Raw genomic sequence first — 23,317 nt, 5'->3', positions numbered from 1 at the left:
GTTTTTCATTTATTTTTTATCAAATTTTCACAGTTATTTTTCTTAAAAATCCTCTATTTATTATTTTTAAAACAAAGGGAAAGAATTAAGAAGGGATTTATTTATTGAATCAGTTAGGGGATATTTTTTTATTTGGTATTAGGAATAGGAGTTGTGTGACTGATACAATCTCATATCCTAAACCCAATTTCAGATATCATATTATATTATTTTTTATAATCCATCTACCACTATTTGATGTCATTTTTATCACATTATTTGATTGTATAATTTTTTTTAACAAGATTGATATTGGACGTGCTAGTCGGATGACCCCCTCCATAGTCATTACTATCTCATCAAGATTTTTTCCATCCCATATGACACTACATCACACTGTCAATGATGCTAAGCACAAAGAAAGTCTCCTTCACAAGATGAAGGTTCTATCGTGCAAGACAACAAGTTGTATTTCCTCTTACCCCCAATACAACTTGAGGGGGAACGTTAAGAGAGAAATTATATTAATTTTGAAATAAAAAAATTGGAGTTAAATTATGTATTATTTTAGGAAATTAATGACAAATCAATCAAGAGAGATTGATTTGTCATGATTTCCTAAAATCAAGAGAAAATCTTGATTGCTTGTTTTTTCTTAAATTAAGAAAATTTGAATCCTTAATTAAGAAATTAAATAATTCTTCTTTAGCCTATAACAAGTTTGTATTGATTGTAAACATTCATTTTGATTTAATAAAATTTCACCCTCTCTTTTTGTCCATGGATTAGGCTCCTAGGGCTGAACAACGTAAAATTGTTTGTGCATTTTGTTTCTTTCATCTTCAATTTTATTTTTCGCACAAAAATTTCTCAAACCTAAAGAATTTTTTATTGTCTTCTAATTGGGTCATAATCCATTTCTATCACATTATGCTTGATTAGTTTGTATAGAGGCACATAATTTTATTGGTTTCATTTCTCTAACATGCTAACATTTTCCTCAACGTGTAACCATTCTAATTCTAGAAAACCACTTAATTAATAGTTTACCCAAGTATATCGAAACATCATGTCTTGCAAGAGTAACAAATCAATGATTGTCAACTACGCTCATGTCAGCAAAGTGGTTAAATTTACCAACTGTTGATTAAATTCATTTTGTTGTGGGTATAAGTATACTCTAAATTTGAAAATTTGACTATGTGTTTAATTTTCAAATGTGTTCTAAGTCAAAAGTTCACACAAGTACCACTAAGAGTACTAGATTCAAGAATCTAAGCTTAAAGTTTCAGATTCACTTAATCTCCCAATCCTCAATTGAGCTGAAACCAAGTGCAATTCAAATTTTAGTTATTGTGGAATGTTTAATTTTCTAAGTTAGCTTAATTTCACAAGAACTAGTTTCAAGCTTAATTAAAGAGGTAAGATTAATCCAAGCTTTTAATCCTAATTATCAACTTGCATTGATTAGTCTCCTTAAATCAATCGAATCATAAATTTTTCTCAAGCTTCTAAAACTACAAGGGTTTGAATTTTTTTTCTTTTAGATTGAGGTTGGAGAGGTCTTAAATTATTTGACTTTTAACCTACGTTGGATCAAGAGTAGTCTTAGATGGAATTATTAGGCTGATTTGAACCGAAGTAACAAATCAGGGATTCTTGGGCAATTGATTTGACTCATAGAGAGTCAACTAAGACTACCTTTATTGGATTGATTATAGGAATTATCAAAGTATTATCTATCTGATTCATGAAATTTAATGCTTGTAATTGAGGACCAAATTCAACCACTAATATTATAAGGTAGATGATATTTAATATCCGAAAGTGACTTGTTACGCTCTCTAGATACTCCAAAAGATAAGATGCATGATCCTTTCTCAATTATGAATTCTTATTTGAGGCTATAGAAGGTATGGAATGCATCAACACGTTAACAAGAAAAACTACTCATTTTAAAGAGTTTTTCTTCTCTGTCTTAGAGAGTAGGCCTTACCACCTTAAGGGTAGTTGTTCTAGTTGAGCATGTGTAGATTCATATGAATCTCTTGTAGTGATTAAAATGGACATGGATTTCAAAATATGAGTTAAGATTATCCATGTAGACACGAGTCAATCAATTGAGCCATAACTACTTAATTTAACAAGAAGTATGGATCAAGAGTAATCACTTTACTCTTCATATGCGCAACCTTACTTAAGAACAACTAAAATTATTTCCAACAAAATTCAGATCGGGTTGGAAATTAACATAATCTTTCCTTGACATGTCATTGGCTAATGATAGTTTAATGTACCTTTAGCAATTGATTACTAAAGTGCTAGTTCATATAGGATTTTGACTTTCATAGAAATTCCAAGTGTGCATAAATAAGTCAAGGATTTGCATATGTGGTTAAATGATGAAATTATCAATGTATCAATCCCCAAAATCAAGTTCCATGTAAGAATCTTCGAATTGGCATGAATATCATGTATAGAGTTTCATTTGCACAATTTATGTCCGCAAGCTATTAAGATGGTTTCTATTTAGTACATAGCTTGGCTCATAGACTGCACTCCTTGCTTGAAGATCAAGTTCCTTAGGTACCCAAATTTGTTTGGGTCTCACCATCTCAATATTTGAAGACAAATTTAGATTTCCCTTGAAAAGCCAAATTTGCTTCATCCTATTTAGCTTTGATTTTTTAATTGAGTACTCAAATGTATAATTGCTTATAGTTCCATATTGAGGGTTGATCCAATACGAAAAGTCATGTGGTATAAAACATGCGAAACAGCTATCTCAACTCAGCTGTTTGATCATGATCGAATGACTGAGATAGCCATTTCACATGTTTCGCACCAAATGGCTTTTCGTACTGGATCAATTGTGGTTCCATATTTATAACATGAATTTTTATACATAGGTGATGCAATAACCTTTATCACATTTGTCTTATGAGCACTTCTAGATTTTCTTTCCTTCATGGACTTTAGCTCCAATTCCCACATTTCTCACATTTCATGTTTGATCTTATGATTCATCCGAAGGAGTGACTTTTAATAAAGTTAATGTTTCTAAAGTATGGGATAAGGTTGAAGCTTTTTTTTAGGTACTCATTTGTGGGATTTTAGCATTTTGTTTTCTTATTGACATTCCAAAATCCTAGAGCTAAAGTTGTTATTTTCATTTCTCTACTCATGAATGTAGAAAGAATGGAGTTCAAATCTCTCACATTCTAAGGTTGACCGATCATGTTATAGGGCAATACACTAATTTGAATCTTAAGCATAATATACGCTATACTAAGGAATTTAGTCATTACAAAATTATTTTTATGCATTGATAAAACATGATTTTGAAATATTTCATGTTCTAAAGCTTCAATGCTTTTGAGTACCTTAGGATTGAAATTTGGTTGGTTTTCCTCTTATATGACTAGAGTTCTTGAATTTGGTTGGTTTAAAAATGCTAGAATTTCTTATATACTCTCTTTGTTAAACTCCATGAGCCAACTAGTTTGGCATATGAAAAGATAAAAAGTAAAAACCTCTATACATAGACTTGGACCCATTAGATTAGGTCACTTGGTTCACCAATTTAAATCAATAAATCCAATCTGTTCAATCAGGTTTTTTTATTTTCTCTAGGTCTTACAAACCTTGCAATATGGATAAGAGATCGAGAATAGTTGAACCCCGATTCAACCTATCGATGTGGTTAAAATGTTATAACAGAAGAACCAAATGCAGATGTGATCCTTTCTACCTCACTTTAAGGCAAAAGAGTTGTAATTTCTTTCTTTTTTTGTGTGCATTGGGATGGATTATAGTTAATCAACCCTTTTAATCGGATGAGTAGAGACATCATTCTAGAAAATTTCTTAAGAAGAGTTATTTTCTCTTGTTTGGATGCCCATGGAATATAAGAGAGAAAATGAAAGAAAAATATTTCTCATATTGAGATAAATATGGAAAATAAAAAAATATTTTAAAATTTCGATGATTAAAATTTTATCTCAAGTTTTTATTTTTTTCTCTTCAAATTCTATATGTTTTATTATTTTCAGTTTTTTTTTTTTAATTTTCCATGGGTGGAGGGAGGTACCTGTATCGAGTCGGTTTGGCTTCTCCCCTGGTTTAGTTTTCTTTCTTATCTGTTAATTCTCGTTCAATCTAGGATTTCAAGTCTTTATGTGCGATTTGTATATAGTATGGTCGGTGTTTTAATTATGAGAAAATTAAGAAATCAATAGAAAATCTTCCCTCCTGCCTTCTCCTTTCTTCACTGCCTGTTTTCTTCGCTCTTCCCTTTACCATCTCCTCTCTCTCTCTCTCTCTCTCTTTCTGTCTTTCTTGCCTGCGGCCTATATCCCTCGCGGTGTTGCCATGTTTCTTTATTCGCTTCGTGAAGTTTTTTGATGGTTTTGAAGATGTATTTGCCTCGGGTTTGTTGCTGCCGATCTGAAGAAATTGGGTGCGGAACCGGCGCCGTCCGCGGATTTTTGCGGCATTACTTTCGGTAATACGGTAACCGGTACCTTTTGGCTGTCGTTGATTGAGCTTCTTCATCGTCGGTTTCAATCGTGGTCGATTCTTTTGGTGAATGTCGGTGGTTATTGTGAGAATGATGGTTTGGATTCAAGGGTTGGTGTGAAATTAGGGCTTCGATTCGCCGGTGACGGAGGGTTTGGATGGAGATTCTGGGATTTGATTGGCTGAGGTGCAGATAAGTTTTTTTTTTTTTTTTTTTAATGTAATGGTGGTTTGCTGGTTTTGAGCTTCGCGGATTGTTTTTTTGTTGATCCCGAGAAAAGATAAGGTGCGTTTTGTCGGACGGGATTCTTGCAGTTTTACTAATCAGAAAGATTCTCGTCTGTCTTGCTGCTGTTGGTGAGTTAGGTATCGAAGACTCGAGCTGTCGTCGAAAAGGCTTGCCTCTTGAGGTCATTTTTCTGTGGCCTTCGCTAAACGGATGCATTTTTGGATTTCTGTTTAGTGAGAGGTGTAAATCCAGTGAGTTTTAGCGGTATTTTTGCTTCTTTAGATTGAGATTTAGTATTTCTTGACAGAGGCATTCGCGTAATCGCGAAAGTCCTCTCTGTGGCCACTGAGCTGTGTTCTATTCCAATCTAAGAACAAGCTAAACAGACGAGAAAGTTGAAATAAATAGAGAAAGATTGAGCTCGTAGCGTCCTTCGTACGATCAGATATCTAAGATCTTTTTGTCGGTTTGGATCATGGAGCGTGTCATTGGTGGAAAGTTTAAACTGGGTCGCAAGATTGGAAGTGGATCCTTTGGTGACCTTTATCTAGGTATGTGCCGAAACTTTTGGAGTTTGATTTCTTACTTCAGTGGAGCAGATATTCTGTGATTTCTTGAACGAAATTTTATTTGCCTTTATTCTGGTTCGAACTAGGTGTTAACATTCAAACCGGAGAGGAAGTAGCTATCAAACTGGTAAGTTGTGATCCCTTCCATAAGTTTTTTTTTTTACAGATCATCTTCCTTCAAAGCTTTTCTTTCCTGGGCAACTTTTCCTATAGGAACTTGCTGGTTTCTTGAAAGGATGGGGAAAAAGTGGATATGAATTAAACATTGCAGTTTCAATTTCTGATTTCTGATTTGGAGGATTGCAGACTGCCTGCCTTTCTTGGGTAGTCTGCTTTTAAATTCATGAAAGTGAACCTTTTCAAAAAATCTAAAAGTGAGGCTTCCATGCTGCTGATGCTTCTTTTAAAAAACTATCTTCTGTCTCCTGCAGCTTTTTAGCTCTGTAGTGCTTGCCAAATAGTTATTATATCATCTCGATTCTTGTTTTAATTGTGCCACAATCTACAGGAATCTGTGAAGACTAAGCATCCTCAGCTTCATTACGAGTCCAAGTTATACATGCTTCTCCAAGGGGGCAGTAAGTCACCATCTGTTGGTTCTGTTGACTTGCCTTGTCAATCAACTCTTATGCTGAGCCTTATTGTTACTTTTCCTATGAAGCCGGAATTCCCCATCTTAAATGGTTTGGAGTGGAGGGTGAGTACAATGTCATGGCCATTGACCTTCTTGGACCAAGTCTGGAAGACTTGTTCAACTACTGCAGTAGAAAATTCAGCCTAAAAACAGCTTTGATGCTGGCAGATCAGCTGGTAAGCTGTATTTGATTGATTGTCTTTCTTTTTTTTGTCATAAAGGTTGATAATTGTGGTTAAGTGCCTTTCAATATAAAATTGCATGCTCATGTAGATTTGTTGTGCATGCGTAGATCAACCGAATTGAATTCATGCACGCAAGGGGTTTCCTCCACCGAGACATAAAGCCAGATAACTTTCTGATGGGTTTAGGTCGCAGAGCTAACCAGGTACCATTCTTAATGCGTCCTGAAAAATATTGCTTAATACAGACTAGATTCCTCTTCATTGTTTTAAAAAGGCTTTGTTGATGTTCTTGAGGAGTTGCCTTAGTTTTTTGTTGAATCTGTGTTGTTAAGCTCTTTCTCATTGGGTTCTGGGATTTGCCTGTCCAACAAGATTCTTTGTATCATCAGATCTGGTGCTATGTAGCTTATTTGTGGTATTCCTGTACCTAGTATTTAGGATTTAATTGGTAATACCAAAATTTTGCTTTCAATGTTCTTGTGGATCACATAAAATTATGCTTTCTTAGATGGGACTGAGCATTGCTTACCGTGTAAGATGCGTTTACTGCACCTCTCAAATTTGATTTATGTAATGTGTTGAGGTGAAGTCCTTTTCTGGAACTTTTCTTAATTTCTACATCTCGGCTTGATTTAACCTTTGCAGTTTAACAAACTTTGGAGAATGCTACAAGTCATTTGTTGTGTGATAGTTGCAACATAAAACAAAAAAGTTCAGATCAGTACTAAAATTGATTCAGCTCTGTCATAATTTTATATGTTTATTCTTTTGTCAATGCATGTTATTGTTCCAAATCTGATCAAGTTCTCACCTATGAAATTGCTCAGTATTTATTCAGCTCAGTACTTAAAGGAAATACTGAGAAATTTACTTGTGAGAATCGCATCTTCAATGTTACTTGAAAAAGGTGGTGCTGAAAATAAGACTTTTTTTTTTTTTTGTGTGTGGAAATTGACCGTCTCCTGCTTACACATTTCAAATCTTCATCAGATATTGTGCCTTGCCATTTGTTAAAAGTGTGAGAAGGACTGTAAGAATGTTGAACTTCTCCTGAACTCCTAAGCTGAACATCATTGGACACCAGGAGGCATGCCCCTTTTTATAGAAAAGATATGTCAGATGTAAAAGGAGATAGTTGGGGGTGGCAGACTAAGGGAGAGGTACTGATGAAGTCAAATTCTAAACAGAGTTGAGCTGCCATGCTCAAACAACACGGAAAAATGATAAAAAATTACCAGCTCAATGGAAACCATATTTTGTTGGATGCTGTCATTTTCTGCCAATAGGTGGTCAATGTGGTAACAATGGTTCTAGTGTGAACCATGTAGGACAGGATTTGGGTTAGGTTAAATGGGTAATCCGACCAAAATCCCCTGAGATTGGGTTCCCCCTCACCTTGTGAAGCAAGGAAGGGATGAAGGGGAAAAACCCTGTGCAAGTTCGAGGTGGGGACAAGTTTTCCCTTCCCAACCCTAAACCTGACCCACAAGGTTTAATTTTTTGTATTTTTTAATATATTTTTAGTCAATTATGTAAAAGGTTGAATGAGCCATGGGCCAAAACAAGGGATGGACCGAGGATGCTTGGACAAGGTGTGGACAAGGTTGGGGTGTAGGCAACTGGTGGGCGGTGAGGCAGTTTAGGAAAGGGAAATTTTGACCCACGTGAACTAATTATGATTATACCCTCAATTATTTCACAAACAACAAAAACATTGAAGTTAAATATTCATTTTTTAGGCATAAATGAAACTTTCTGGCGATGAGGTGAGGTAGTTTAGGAAAGGGAAATTTTGACCCACGTTAACTAATTATGATTATGCCCTCAATTATTTCATAGACAAAAAAAACAATGAAGTTAAATATTCATTTTTTTAGGCATAAATGAAAATTTTGGGGGATGAGGTGGGGATGGGGTTAGAAATCTAACTTTGTCACAGTTTTAAACAGGAATGGATTGGGGATGAGGTGGCGGGGCGTGGTTGTATTTCCTGAAACCTGACCCCTGTTGGACCTGTTGCCATCACTACTGTGTGACTCTCTTTGTTTATATCCTCATGACCCTCTAGGAATTTCAGATGCAACCAGACATCTAAGATGCTCTTTTGTTATAATTAAGGATTGTGGTTAAGCTCTCACATCCTTTTGTTATTGTTGAGGAATAGTCCCACATGGATTAGTGAGTACAAAGATCTTGAGTTTATTAGTTGGGAAAAAGGCTTCTTAAGTTGGCTAGTCATTTTGGGATGGGCCTTGGACCCAATTTTACATGGTATTAGAGCAGGTACTCATATGTGGGCCTCCACCCAAATTATCCATTTGTAGAGCGACAAAAAGAGAGCCTACACCTAAATTATCCACTTGTAGAGCCACAAAAGAGGGCCTACACCTAAATTATCCACTTGTAGAGCCACAAAAAAAACCTACAAGTAAGGAGGAGTGTAAGGAATAGTCCCACATGGATTAGTAAGTACAAAAATTTTGAGTTTGTTAGTTGGGAAAGAGGCTTCCTAAGTTGGCTAGTCATTTGGGATGGGCGTTGGACCCAACTTCACAGTTATCATTGTAAAAGATTTGCAGTAATTAACTCAATGACCTCTATTTTGAAGAGATTGAGGATGGTGGTATAATAATTTCTTCACATAAATTATTGTATGTTAGGGTTATATCAACGCAGAAATGTAGCTATCAGTATTATGTCTCCTCTAGTTCACTTTCAGATCCCTAGAAGGGCCTAGGCTACTGTTGATAGGTTCATTCTTTTGTCTCCTATGTCTAGTAAAAGTTTCCCTCTTTGATATGAAATTGTCCATCTTCTACTAAGAATGATAAGAGTTTGGTTAATCTCATTTCTGAACTTCTGTGTTTCCATTGTTCTATATGCCTCTGCTTCTTGTAGGTTAAAATGGTGAATAAATGTTGTAGATATAATCCTGGATTTAAGCCTCTGTTTTGTTCCTGCTGACAGGTCTATATCATTGACTATGGTCTTGCAAAAAAGTATCGGGACCTTCAGACTCATAAGCATATCGCATACAGGTAAGCTTCATCTGTGCTTGGTGTATTTATTGCTTGCTTTGGAGGAGAGGGTGTTATCTCATTCCCTTCCATCTCACTGTTGTTTGGAATACTAGTTATTTGGCCTTTTGCTGTTTCAGACACATTCAAATCAGTTTTACATGTGAGTGTGCGTTTGAATTTAGTCTTGTTGCAGTTGACTGTTTGTCTTAGCTCTTCATGATTTGGTCCTTGAAGAAATAAAATTGCTTACTTCTTATGGATTTTTATTGCTTCACAGACTTTTGTCCTTTGATCTTTTTTGCTAGCCTTCAGTTATGGTACTAACTCTTCCTTTACAGGGAAAACAAGAACTTGACTGGGACGGCTCGATATGCAAGTGTTAATACGCACCTTGGAGTTGGTAAGCGGTTGATGTACTGGCAGTAGTCGATGATAAAATGTTTTGAATTTTCATTTTTGGATAATTTTAATGTGATGGTTTTGAACCGATTGGAGTTCTTTTATGCTTTCAGAACAAAGCAGGAGAGATGATCTGGAGTCTCTTGGTTATGTCCTTATGTATTTCTTAAGAGGAAGGTGTGCAATTGTTTTAAAATTTTTTTTTCTCCTATTTCATGCTGGAACTAATGGCTGTACTACTCTTATGTAACTTTCACCATTTGACCCTTGTTATGTGGTTTATTTTGGGACCAGCCTTCCCTGGCAGGGTTTGAAAGCTGGCACTAAAAAGCAAAAGTATGACAAAATCGGTGAAAAGAAGATGATAACTCCCATTGAGGTATCCACTTTTGCTACTTTATTTAGTGTAATGTGCTTTCCAGACCGCGGAGTCTTATTTTGGTTTACTAGTTCATGAAGTTTCTAATCTTAGAGTTACTGCATCTGCCTAATAGCTAATTTGCACTTCTTTTGGAATAACTATACTTCTTTTCTTGTTTATGGTAATATTAAGTTATATTATACATTTTATGATTTTTGTTCAACAGGTGCTATGCAGATCCTATCCATCAGAATTCATATCATATTTTCACTACTGTCGTTCTTTGCGATTTGATGACAAGCCTGATTACTCTTATCTAAAACGGCTTTTTCGTGATCTCTTCATTCGAGAAGGTATGCACTAAAATCCTTAAATAAAACTTAGACGGGCTGGTTTTGCTGATGAGTCACATAGTTCCACTGATGGATCTTCCAGCTGGAGACTGGAACTAGTGTGTGGTCTTGGGGTGCTTTTACTTGTTAAGTTTCTACTAAATAAGCTCAAAAGTATAAGATCCTAAGGCCTAGAGAGTGACAAGGACATGCTGTAAGGGTAATGGAGAATCGAAACATAAGGGCCGATGACACCCTTGTTTGCTAGGTCTTATCATGATTAGGTCTCTATATTACATGTAGAGGCTAGAGAAGTTTAAAGACCGTCTCTGGTATAGGGCCCAATTCCATGGTCAACCTGAGTATTGTCCATCTGATATCTAAAAAGAACCTCTGTCTTGCTAAGATTTGTTTCTAGAATTTCTAAAACTTGCTTTTATTTTCTGATTCTTGTTTTTTCAGGTTATCAGTTTGATTATGTATTTGACTGGACTATCTTGAAATATCCTCAAATTGGGGCTAATGCGAGATCAAGGGTAAATACTTGTATAAGATCCCTTGTTATTGAATTTTTGTTAGCACATGTAAGATTTGGCATGTTTACTTGTGCAAAACATACCTCTCATATTTGATAAATCTTAAAGGAGCTGTAATTGTTATGATTCAGTGTTTTTATAATTAACTATGCTTCCATTGTATGATGCAAATTTTGCAACTAAAAGTCCGATTCAGCTGGAGATTTGACCAGGAATTTTTGCAAATGAGGATTTGATCACTGGATTGACAATTGAATGGTCAAAGGTTCCTCAAGAGGCAAATTTTCTTGCTGATCACTATACTAAAATGGGTCATATGCAGCAAGATATTGTAATTAACCTGTAATGCTTAGGGTCCCCCTACCCAGGGTGTGAGTTTGTGGATTTCTTGGCCCCCTGTTGTTTTTCTGTTTTTTTTCCTTTTAATAAAATTTGCACATTATCCCACAAAACAGTTCAATTACCTAGGCAATGACCCTGGTGCTTATGTAGGGGATTCTGCTTAGCAAAGATATGGTGAATTGTAGAATGTAGAAAGAAAAGTAAATGTTTTTGGATATTTGGGTTTGGGCTGTCCTTTATTGATGTGGTTTTGTTAGTTACTGGGGTATCACCCAGTGATCACCTAGTTTTCATTCCCATTCCCAATTGAAAATGCTAACCTGCCCATTGACATCTAGATTATTAGCTGAAATGGAGCTCCCTAGCCAACGATATAATTGCTTTTAACAACAGTGGAAAACACAATTATGAGCATCATGGTCTGTGCCAGATTTTATGTTTGTACATGCAAAACCAAATATGAGCAATATGTGTTGATATGTGTTTTGTCATCTTCCAGCAGTCCTCTGGAAAAACTGGTCCGGCAGCTGGTCCATCTGCTGAAAGACCTTCAGGTCTGCTCTTTTGCTCAAGAACTAATTATGGAGTCTCTGGTCCAGCTGTATGAATTTTGACTGAGGCTTTGTGCTTTATTTCTTGTAGTGGGACAAGAAATCCGTGACAGATTTTCTGGTGCTGTTGAGGCATTTGCTAGAAGAAATAGTTCTGGTTTGCACGGAGATCACTCCAAACACAAGACGGAAGACTCTTCATCCAAAGAAGTGGTAGGTTATTTTAATTGAAAAGGTTACATCATGTATGCTGGGCTTTCAATCGACTAGAAACCAGTTTCAAAGGAGTAAAAAACTAGATGGCCGACTTTTGGCATATAAGCAATCTTTGATACCTTTTTGGAGTTCTGCATGCAGTGATTCTGAGTTGTAGGAAAAACCTTAATCTCTGACCAATTAAAATGTCTAAACTATTGCTTACATGCTCAAGAACCAGCTTCAGTTAGATGGGCCATATTTGATACTTGTGTGATCCACCATCTCTTCTTGGGTCATTCTAAATGACTTGCAAATGCCATACTTCCACAGACTCAAATATAAAAGTTACGATAACCATTCACAAAAAAAAGCACCACCAAACTGTTGTTTAGTTGCGATACTGCCACCATGATAGTTGTTTAGGCATTGACACCTTCGATACTCCTTTCGGAGTAGAAACTGGCTATGTGCATCATGTGGGAGAAGTGGGGTCTGAGACCCTTTGATGGTAGTGAAGGTGCATGCAGGAATGGTGTATTAAGTTACTGATGGATAAGCTACTCTGTTATAGTGGCTGTTCCCAAAAATTGCTTTGAAAAGTTAAATCGAATCGATGCTGCAGACCTTTTAGAATGTTTGTTCTTGTTTTGTTTTGTTTGCCAACCTTCTTCACAACCTCCATCAGACGCAAATCCAAGTTCATATTTTGAACCCCCACCAGTTCACTAAAGAACTTCAAATTGAAATTGTTTTTCTCCATAACCTTTTCTCATCTTTGTTCTTCATGTATAAATGTTTCAGGCAAACGATGTGGAGCGGGGGCGTGGTTCATCATCTCGTAATGGTAGTACATCAAGGAGGGCTGTACTGTCAAGTAGCAGGCCCAGTTCTTCCGGAGAGCCTTGTGATCCTAATGTTATTAGGACAAGCAGGCTTCTTTCTGCAAGTACAGGTCGTCCTTCCACCACTCAAAGAGGGCAATCAGGGTTCGAGTCATCTAGGTCTATTACCAGGACAGCAGCAACCAGAGGAACACGTGATGACCCTCTTCGCAGCTTTGAAATATTATCGATCAGTGCTAACAAGCGAAAGTGAGGGAACAGAGAGCAGAAGGAAAAGCTTTAGTATACAAATAGAATTGCACGGTGGGGTTACGTCCATATATCATTTTAGAATTGCACGGTGGGGTTTATGTCCATATATTGCGAGTCTGTAATCAGTTACTGTTGGCGTTTGAAGACTTCCAAATATCTTTTCTTCTGGCAAGCCCTGCATAGGAAAAGGGTTCACAACGATGTCTAGCAAATGGTCACTTTGGCGCTACAAATACTGTTTTTTGTTCTTTCACGTTAAGGGAACTAAGTGGTCTGAATATTCCAGTCATCTGTTAGATAACAAATGTCTAGCAAAAAAAAAATGGTTGTTTTTCTTGTTTGAGCAGTTATGATTATTCGTTCAAAGATGGCTAATTATTCCTTAGTGAGATTTTTTTTTTTTTTTTTAAAGTCATGTAAGATGATTTTCTTTGCCAAAATATTGAGATTTTTCGAGATCTTCAATGCAAATTAGATCACAAGTGCATTTGATTCCAAGTCTATCTATTTATGGATATTCATGCCTTACGAACATGTCTTTGGCTAATTGGTCCCCTTGGGTCATTGGCTTTAAAAATAATGTGGAGTTGAAGGATTCATGAGATGGAATATGCATTGCTCACACCTTAGGTCGATGGCCTACTTCTCTTCTTCATTGTCCTATTTTAAGTTTGAAGAGGTTGGGAAACCTATGAATTTTTAATTTTGGTTCTTCATTTTTTCAAAGTTTCATTGCTCATTAATTTTCCTATGCAAATCAACTTCAGTAAAGAGAATTCATTTGTATTACCAGAGGATAGGTTTAGCAAATTTCAAAGTCTAGAGTCTCATTCCTCTAATCATCACTACAATCCATGGTCTAAGCCATAATGGAAAAATCAATGTCTCTCAATGAACTTCACATTACTTTTTCATAGCTTGGGTAGGAAACCATATAACCATATATGGTAGTCAAATGATCTTGGGGTACACAAATTTGTTTAGGTCCCACAACCCTCATAATTGAAGTCAAGTTTAATCTACCTTTGAGTATCTAAACTTACTTCATCCCCTTAAGCCCAAATTTTCTAATTGAACATTCAAATGCATAGTGACTTTTGGATCCATAATATTGGCATGCTTGTCTGTGCGATGACCCATAGCTTTATAGATTATTTCAATATTTTTCTTTCTTCTCTTTGTTCCTCTCCAAGGTAGGTTCTTCTTAAGAATGACTTCCTTACAGTCATATTCACTAAGACAAGGGATAACTCATTGGCTCTTCTTTCGGCCAACACCTTTGGGGACTTCAAGAGCTCATTTTTTCTTGGCGCTCTAATGCATTTTCATAGACATTTTCATATTCATCTCTTAATTCTCCATGGGGAAGTCTCAAATTTTGAGTCAATCTCCTTTTCCACCTTACTGAGCTTCACATTAAGTTCTTTACTTTCTTTGGTTTTCTTTTTCAATGAAATCATTGATTCATTGGCAAGGATAATAATTTTGCCAAGTTGGGCTCCTCATCCTCTCACTCCTAATCTCATCTCCAAATGGGATAACATCTCCTACTAAGCATATGTGCTCAAATGTGCATTCTAAGTGAGATGTGCTACACTCATTGTTCCTAGAGTGTTTTACTTCTAGTATGTCCCAATTTTCTTTAGATGATTTACAAGATTGTACTGAATCAACTAATTTGTTGATTTTTAGGAACAACACATAAATACAAGAGATCTCAAGGGAAGGAGAGAAAAAATGAATTCTAGCTATTGGGAGAGAGGAGAGAAGAAACCATGGGAGAGAAGGAAGAGGAAAAGAGAGAGGTGTATGGATGAATTTGAGCCAAGAGGAGGAGGCTTGAAATCTCTACCCCATGCATTGAGGTTGAATTTATAGTTGTAGGAAGGTGCTTACGATGACTAAAATGCCCTTAGGACTACATGCTTTAGAAGGAAAAAGACAAAAGAAGACATATACCATCTTGCACAATTATAATTCTATGACATCTCTATTAAAGTTCTCCTTATTTACTAGCTATGCCACCTCTACACACGTGGCACTGAAGGTGGTGTTTGTTACGTCACTTGCAAATAATGTTAGTTAAGAAAATTGTGTGCTCGAAAAAAAACTTTTTAATTGCTTTGTTTGATTCATCTTGTTCTTGTTCACATCTTGCTTGTATTTTTCATCTTGTTCTCATCGTGTCTCCCCCTTAGATATTCTAGCCACACAAAACTTGATTACTACAATATGTGTAATTCTTCATTATTGATTACCTCTTTCTTGTACTTCTTCTTGTACTTCTCCCCCTCAAACTAAGGATCTCTTTGTTCTTTACTAAGAGATCCAACTTGCACATCATAATGGTGAGACAAGAAAAATCACTCCTAAACATTTGACAAAGCTTCATCCACTAGTAAAAAAGTCATAGTTTAAAACACACTCCGCTCAATTTCAATAGAGGAAAAACAACCCATCTTTAGGGCACAACAAAGAGACTAACTTTTTAAGGGTAGCTCAAATATACATCACCTCTTGGGTGAAGAAGATTTGACTCAAGTTGGATGTTAGACACACTCCTATACTTTTAGGTAGTGGGTCTATAGGCATTACTCTAAAGTGATTTTATCAAACACAAATTGAAGAAAGTACTTTGAGGAATTAAGTGTGTGAAATAAAATATAGCTGCTCTCATACTTCAAAAGGAAGTAGGCACACAATGCAACTCTACATACTTCCAAGTAAGAAAGAGGCACTTTTAGACCAATAGACGGATAAAAAAGATCAAGTTTTACTCAAGAGGGAAGTAAAAAAATAATTCCTCTATTAACATGATGATCAAGGAAACTTTAAAAAATGGAACAAAATAATGAAAACTTTCTAAAAATAGACTTCTCAAATAAGGCAATTACTATTTAACACAACTTGACCAATTTGGAACAAAATATTCAAGAGAATTTATGGAATAAGGAAGATTTAGGACACTAATATTTGGAATCTAGAATTAGGAAACAAGACTTTCTAATTCAATTCAGACTATCAAAAGAGAAACTAAACTCATAATGGGAAAGACTTCTCCTAAGGAAACTAATATAATGTGAGATCAAACAAAATAAACTTTTAAGGAAGGAAAGATACTCAAGTCAGTAAAATCTTAACTGGATTTTGAAAACAAATAGGAAAGTCAAACATTAGCAATTCAAAAAGTGGAGCAAAAACTTCAACTTAAATTCGGATCTTTGCATGCAACCTGATACCAACATGACTTTTGATTCTTCCAATGTGGATAACTCTTTCTGAAAAGATCATATTGAGCAACATTTTATTGGGATAGAAATTAGACTCACATGGCTTTCTTTTGAGATATTGTTACAAGGTGGACCAAACCTACCATGACCACACGAGCTGGCATGATGAGTCATCACACGAGATAGAGTCCTCATCACATGAGTTAGAAGATTTGGCAATCTTCTTTGATTAATGTAATTGATTTATCTTTCCTTGATTGATGTAATTAGGGATATTAGGGATCCTAATTGATTGAGGAGTTTCCCTAAATATGTAATGGAAATAGTATAAATAGGGGTCTTGGTTGAAGAATTCAATCAAGCCCTCATCTTCTCAACTCGTGGAAGAATCTCTCTCTAGCCTAAAGTCTCTTTTCTCTTCTCTCCTCTTTACCCAAGCTCTCTCTCTCTCTCTCTCTTTGCTCTTTTTCTCCTCTCTTTCCCTTCTCTTCTCCCTCTCTCATCTTGCTCGAGGTTTCAAACATGGGTCCTAAATTCAACATGGTATCAGAACATCAAATTTAGGATCCCTACGTCAAAACAATACTCTAAGAAGTTATGATCAAAGTTACTCATAGAAGGCCCTTTGTGAAGCAAGGTAGAAGCTTGTGAGATAAGTTTTTTATTTTTGTTATTATGACTTCATGCTCTTGGTTTTCTGACCTTTAGAAGATGGTTTAGAGATGATTTTATTGTTATCTCCATCTTATGAAATTATTGAGATTTATGCATCTCCAATTAGAAGAAGTTGACCAAGGTAGTTTTGTCGGTTTGCAAGTTCTTGGCTGAAAATTGGTTTATGTTGAGATTTTCTGTATAGAAAGTTATAATTTCATGGGAACAAGATTTTCCTGATGAAGAAAAATGTTCTTGAGCCTATTATGAGTGGTATTTTATCCATTGGATTTCATAATCTAATTAGTTAGCTTTTATGCTATGCTTCTCAATTAACCTGGTTGTTTGAAGAACTCTATTCGCTTTTGTGATTTTTTGAAGAATTTTTTGAGAACCATGAGTTGGCTGATTGTTCTTGAAAAATCAATAATATAATATTGTGTTTTACATAAAAAGGAAGCAAGCAAAAAATAAGTAAGGAAGTGGTCCTTTGGAAAGTCTAGTTGGCGCCAATCTATTTGAAGAAAGATTGCTATTTTTTTAGATCTCACATTCAATCAATATCTTCTTGATTAGGCCTAATTTGTTTAATTTTCAATCAATCATATCTTGCTTAATTCATGAGGAACTAAATCTAGACTGGTTTATTCCAAGTTGAAGTCGAATATATTTTTGGAATGATCTTGGAAAAGTCTAATTCAGAATTGACACCTCACCTTACTTGACCTCATGCTTATTGATTGTTTTTTGTTATTCTATACAAGGAAGACTAGAGAATTGATTATAAAAATTTTTGGTCAGCAAGTTTACTGGCTTAAGAGGGTACCCTCCTTACCCAAGCTAGTCTTGGCTGCACTTGAATCTACGAGTCGCTTACTTAGGCTACTTCAAATTTGGGTAAATTATTACCCTTGAATTGCCTCTTTTGGTTGAAGAATACATGGGAAGCAAGAATTATATTCTCAAAATTACTACTATACCCTTGCGAGGGATATCAAATTTCTTGAGCTTGTCCACATCGGTTCGACGGTTCTTTATAACAAGGGACCTACTTGGTCACCTCACCAAACTTAGGCCACCCATTAATGAAGAAAATGTTGCTTATGCTAAGTGGTTAAAAATGATACTTTGGTAATTAGTTAGCTCATCAACAACATGGAAGAACCTGTATCCAGCAATGTTGTTCATCTTGACACCGTCAAACAAATTTGAGAGACATGTGATAAGTTGTACTCTAGCTCCGATAACTTACATAGGCCATATGATATTCTCCAAAGAAAACAAGGAGAAAATATCCATGAATATTTGACTCATTTTAGAGGCCTTCTTCAAGAATGGAAGCTAGCTCAGCCTCCATTGATGTCTCTGTCCAAGACAAGCAGAAAGAAACCTTAGCCATCACCATTTTCCTAGAAAATATTAAGCCATATCTCGAGGTTGCTAAAAGCCAACTCCTTAGCACCTCTACTATTCCCACCTTTGATGATGTATGTATCACATTACTCTGCATTCCAAACTCTTCTTCCCCTTATCCTACTAAAGTGTCATCCGCTATGTACTCCGGGCATAGGGGAACATCAACCGATTGTGGATGTGGAAGAAATTATAGATGAATACAAGGAAGAGGTGGAAGGAATGGTTTCTTCAGAACATAAGGTAGGGATTGCACCCATTGTGGGAAATATGGCCACACTATAGATCAGTGTTGGAAAATCCATGGCATGTTAGAATGGGTTAAGGCTAATCAAACCTCAGTAAGTGGTACAACGGAGGACCAACCTACCTCATCAACAAAATAGAAAACCCTTAACGATGATGAGTATGACTTATTCTAGAAAATAAAAAACTCTGATGGTCTCTCCTCCAAGTTCCTCCTCAACTACTGCTGCCACCATCGCTTCAGATATGCTCTCTGCTACTTCCTCCTCTTCATCCTGGATAATTGACTCAGGGGCCTCCAAGCATCTCATATATAACAAAAATATACTCCACTCAGTTTCTCCATGTGTCTCGAATAAATTTGTTACTATAGCTGACGACTCCTAAACTAAAGTTCTCGTGAAAGGATCCACCTTTGTTACACCACTTCCACTCACTAATATTCTTTCTGTTCTGACATTTTTCATGAATCTTTTATCTATTAGTCAGCTAACACAACAATTCAATTGCTCAATTACCTTCTCACCCATTTCCTGTGTGTTTTAGGATCTTACAATAAAGCAAGTGATTGGTGGAGGCCATGAACAAGGGGAGCTTTACTACCTTGATGTGCCTCAAATAAATGCCTTCTCAACCAAGGAAACTGAGAAGAGTCTATGGCACAATTGGTTGGGACATCCATCTGTGGAATCTCTTCATCTTCTTTTTCCTACCTTTAAGGATAGGTCAAGTTTAAATTGTGAAGTGCGTCACTAAGTAAACACCAGAGGACCACATACTCACCTTGTCCAGAACTTAAAAGTGTTGCTCCTTGAGCGTTTCAAATATTTCTCGAGTCAAGTACTTTAATACCTTTATTGATGATTTTACTCGTACCACATGGCTATTTGTCTTTAAAGAACAATATGAAATACCTTCCGTTTTTAAATCCTTTCATGCTATAGTTGTCACTCAATTTGGTTAGAAAATCAAGGTACTTAGGTATGATAAAGTCAAATAATATACTTCTAGAGATCTTGACTATTTTTGTTAAGAGAATAACATTATCCATCAAACATCTAGTGCCTATACCCCCCAAAAGAATGGTGTAGCAGAATAGAAGAACCGTCACCTTCTTGAGGTAGCTTGCAACTTTTTGTATACCATGGAAGTACCAAACTTTTATTGGTCACATGCCATCCTTACTGCATGCTTTCTTATAAATAGGTTTCCCTCTTTTGTTCTCGATCATAAATTTCCATATTCCTTATTTTTTCAACATAGTGATCCTTTTTCGCTTCCCTTGAAAGTCTTCAATTGTACATGCTTTGTTCATATGACCTCCCCATAACATAGTAAACTTGATCCAAAAGTTTTCAAGTGTATCTTCTTAGGATACTCTCGTATGTTGAAGGGTTATATTTGCTACAATCCCTCTCTCCAAAGATTACTTGTGTCTAGGGATGTAACTTTTTTTTAAGACTCTTCCTACTACACTGACGATGCCCCTCCTGGTCTCTCTTCTATACTGGCCTCTCCTCAACCAGTTGTGCCCGGTGCTACGGAAAATGTTCAACCCCCTAAAGCACTGGCTGACACCACACTTGCGGAGTATGGATCACATCGAAGTAAGTCCATCTTCTCATGTTCCTTTTGGATTACAATATGATACTCGACCCATCGCCTTAAGAAAAGAACCTAGAACTTGCACTAGGCCCTCTACTTCTCACCCCATATCCAATTTTGTGTCTCACCATTGTTTATCCTCTTCATGTTGTCAATTTCTTGTGTCTATCTCCTCCATCTTTATCCCACAAGCCTCTCAAGAGGCTCTGAAACATCTAGGGTGGAAAGCGGTAATGGACAAAGAAAAGTGGGCAATCAATGAGAATCAGACATGGGCTCTAGTTCCTCTTTCATTAGGAAAAAAACTTGTCGGCTGTAAGTGGGTCTATACAGTTAAACACAATCCGGATGGGTCAGTTACTTGCCTTAAGGCCCGCCTCATTGCCAAAGGCTATACGTAGTGTTATGGGATCAATTATGAGGAAACATTCTCTCCGGTGGCCAAAATGAACTTGGTACGTATTTTATTATCTCTTGCTGATAATTCTTCCTGGCTAGCCTATCAGCTTGATGTGAACTTTTTTTTCCTCAATGGGGATATAAAGGAAGAAATTTATGCAACAATCACCTGAATTTTTGGTCGAGGGGAGTCTGTATGTCTATTGAAGAAATCGCTTTATGGTATGAAATAACCTCCTCGTGCATGTTTTGATAAATTTAGCCAAGCACTGATATAGGCCGGATTTCACAGATTTTTCGTATATCACTCTGTGTTTCTTAAAGACACACCTAAAGGGAAAGTGATTTTGGTTGTAGATGTTGATGATATTGTCTTAATTGACAGTGATCTCGAGGGCATTCAGGAAACAAAGGAAAAGATATGTGAAGAATTCAAAACAAAATATTTTGGACTACTTAAATACTTTCTAGGTATTGAAGTACTACAGTCCAAACATGAGATCATATTATCTCAAAGAAAATATGTCCTTGATCTACTGGAAGAGACATGAATGATGGGGTGTAGATCAGCAGAAACCCATATGGATTCAAATACAAAATTATCTACAGGCACTGGAGAAGATGTGGATATCGAAAAAATATCAAAGACTTGTGGAGAAACTCATTTATCTTTGTGTAACAAGGACGGATATATTGAAATGCACAAACTACAACTTACGCATTGGCAAGCACTAGAAAGAATATTGCGATATTTGAAAGGAGCTCCAGGAAGAGGGTTTCTCTATAAGAACTATGGTCACTTCAACATAGAAGGATTCTCAGATGCAAACTAGGCCGGATCCCCAGATGACAGAAATTCTACTTCGGGATATTGTACAATGATTGGAGGGAACTAGGTTACATGGAGAAGCAAGAAGCAAAATGTAGTAGCAAGGTCCAGTGCAAAAGCATAATACAGAGCTATGACACACACAATTAGTGAGCTTCTATGGATTAGATTCTCACTAAACTAGGATTTTATAAAGAAGCTCCTATGAATCTACATTGTGATAATCAAGCGGCGATACATATCACTTCAAATCCGGTCTTCCATGAGAGAACAAAGCCCATTGAGGTAGATTGTCATTTTATACAAGAGAAATTCCAAGTCGGCATATTATCTCTCAAACATATCTCCTCACAAGGGCAAGTTGCAGACATTCTCACCAAACCAGTCACCCATAAAATCTTGTCTACTATAGCAAGCTGGGCATTTACAATGTTTACTCACCCCTAGCTTGAGGGGGAGTATTACAAGGTACCAAGCCCACCATGACCACACGAGCTGGCATGATGAGGCACCACATGAGGTGGCATGATGAGTCATCACATGAGTTGGAAGATTTGGCAATCTTCCTTGATTAATGTAATTGATTTTTCTTCCCTTGATTGATGTAATTAAGGATATTAGGGATCCTAATTGATTGAGGAGTTTCCATAAATATGTAATGGAAATAGTATAAATAGGGGTTTTGGTTGAAGAATTCAATCAAACTCTCCTCTTCTCAACTCGTGGAAGAATCTCTCTCTAGCCTAAAGTCTATTTTCTATCTTCTCTTCTCTCCTCTCTACCCTAGCTCTCTCTCTCTCTCTCTCTCTCTCTCTCTCTCTCTCTCTCTCTCTCTCTTTTCTCTTTTTCTCCTCTCTCCCTTCTCATCTCCTTCTCCTTCTCTCATCATGCTCGAGGTTTCAAACATGTAGTCCTAAATTTAATAGATATTAATCTCAATATAAATTTGTAGAATTTAGGACTCCTTCATATTGATCTCAAGCCAAGGAGGGAGAGGAGAAAAAGCAAAAGGAGCAAAAGAGAGAAAGGAGAGAGAGTTTAGAGCTCGACTTCCAAGAGAAGGGAGAGGAGAGCTTGGACGAGTTTGAGAAGAGCAGAGAGAACTTAATGCTCTACCTCTCAGCCCAAGGCCTCTATTTATAGCTTTTTTAGTGTATGTTACAATGTCTGCAATGCCCTTAGGGCTACAACCTTTACAAGAGAAGACACATAAATAAACATGTAATTACATCTTCATGTCATCTTAATGAGAAGTCTTCTTATTTACCAAGACACCACCTCTTGGACGTGTGGGGTTGAGCCCATCTTCTAACACTGCCCCTCAAGGTGGAGGAGAAAACATCATAAATACCCAACTTGCCACATATAAAAGATAGGATCTTAGACATAACCGATTTTGTAGGAATATCTGCTACTTGCTCTTTTGATGAAACATGTTTGAGGGAGATTATACCCACTTAAAATTTCTCCTGTATAAAGTGGTAGTCCACCTCAATGTGTTTATTCCTTTCATGGAAGACCGGATTTGAAGTGATATGAATAACTACTTGGTTATCACAATATAGACCCATAGAACCTCCTTCATAAAATCCTAATTTGGTAAGGTGGGACCTGATCCATAAGAGTTCACTGACTGTGTGAGTTGTTGGAAGATATGGTGGACTGCCATTTTATATGGGAAGATCATATACACCATTTGCAGCAAGCTAGGTATTTATGATATTCTCTCACCCCAAGCTTGAGGGCGAGTGTTGGAAGATGGGCCCAAGCCCACACAACCAAGGAAGGCCCACATGTCCAAGTGCGTGGAAGATGGGCTTAAGCTCACATACCACAGAGAAGACCCACAAGCCCACACATCGGTGGCATAATGGTAAATAAAGAGTGAACTGATTTAATTAGTTTATGATTTACGTCTCTTATTCAATCTTACTAGGGTGAAGGGTATTCTTGTAAAAGTAGTACTTTTGATATTTATAAATACAACTTAAGGA

General features: G+C 36.5%; 1 protein-coding gene across 1 annotated transcript; it reads left to right on the top strand.

Moving 5' to 3' along the window:
* Positions 1–4,207: 4,207 nt before the first annotated feature.
* On the top strand, positions 4,208–13,044 carry LOC137961993 (casein kinase 1-like protein 10). Its single transcript, XM_068808677.1, has 15 exons — positions 4,208–4,684; positions 4,864–5,277; positions 5,382–5,422; positions 5,804–5,873; positions 5,957–6,105; positions 6,222–6,317; positions 9,082–9,152; positions 9,473–9,534; positions 9,647–9,710; positions 9,828–9,912; positions 10,121–10,247; positions 10,689–10,762; positions 11,604–11,658; positions 11,747–11,868; positions 12,655–13,044. The coding sequence occupies exons 2-15, from the start codon at positions 5,202–5,204 to the stop codon at positions 12,946–12,948; spliced, it is 1,386 nt and encodes a 461-aa protein (XP_068664778.1). The 5' UTR covers positions 4,208–4,684; positions 4,864–5,201; the 3' UTR covers positions 12,949–13,044.
* The last annotated feature ends 10,273 nt before the right edge of the window (positions 13,045–23,317 follow it).

The sequence above is a fragment of the Aristolochia californica genome, unplaced genomic scaffold, assembly GCF_029961685.1.
Source record: "Aristolochia californica isolate CCGP_79_NKW_82.1479 unplaced genomic scaffold, dmAriCali1.0.hap1 SCAF_4, whole genome shotgun sequence".
Taxonomy (NCBI): Eukaryota; Viridiplantae; Streptophyta; class Magnoliopsida; order Piperales; family Aristolochiaceae; genus Aristolochia; species Aristolochia californica.
This window is presented reverse-complemented; position numbering and strand designations above follow the sequence as displayed.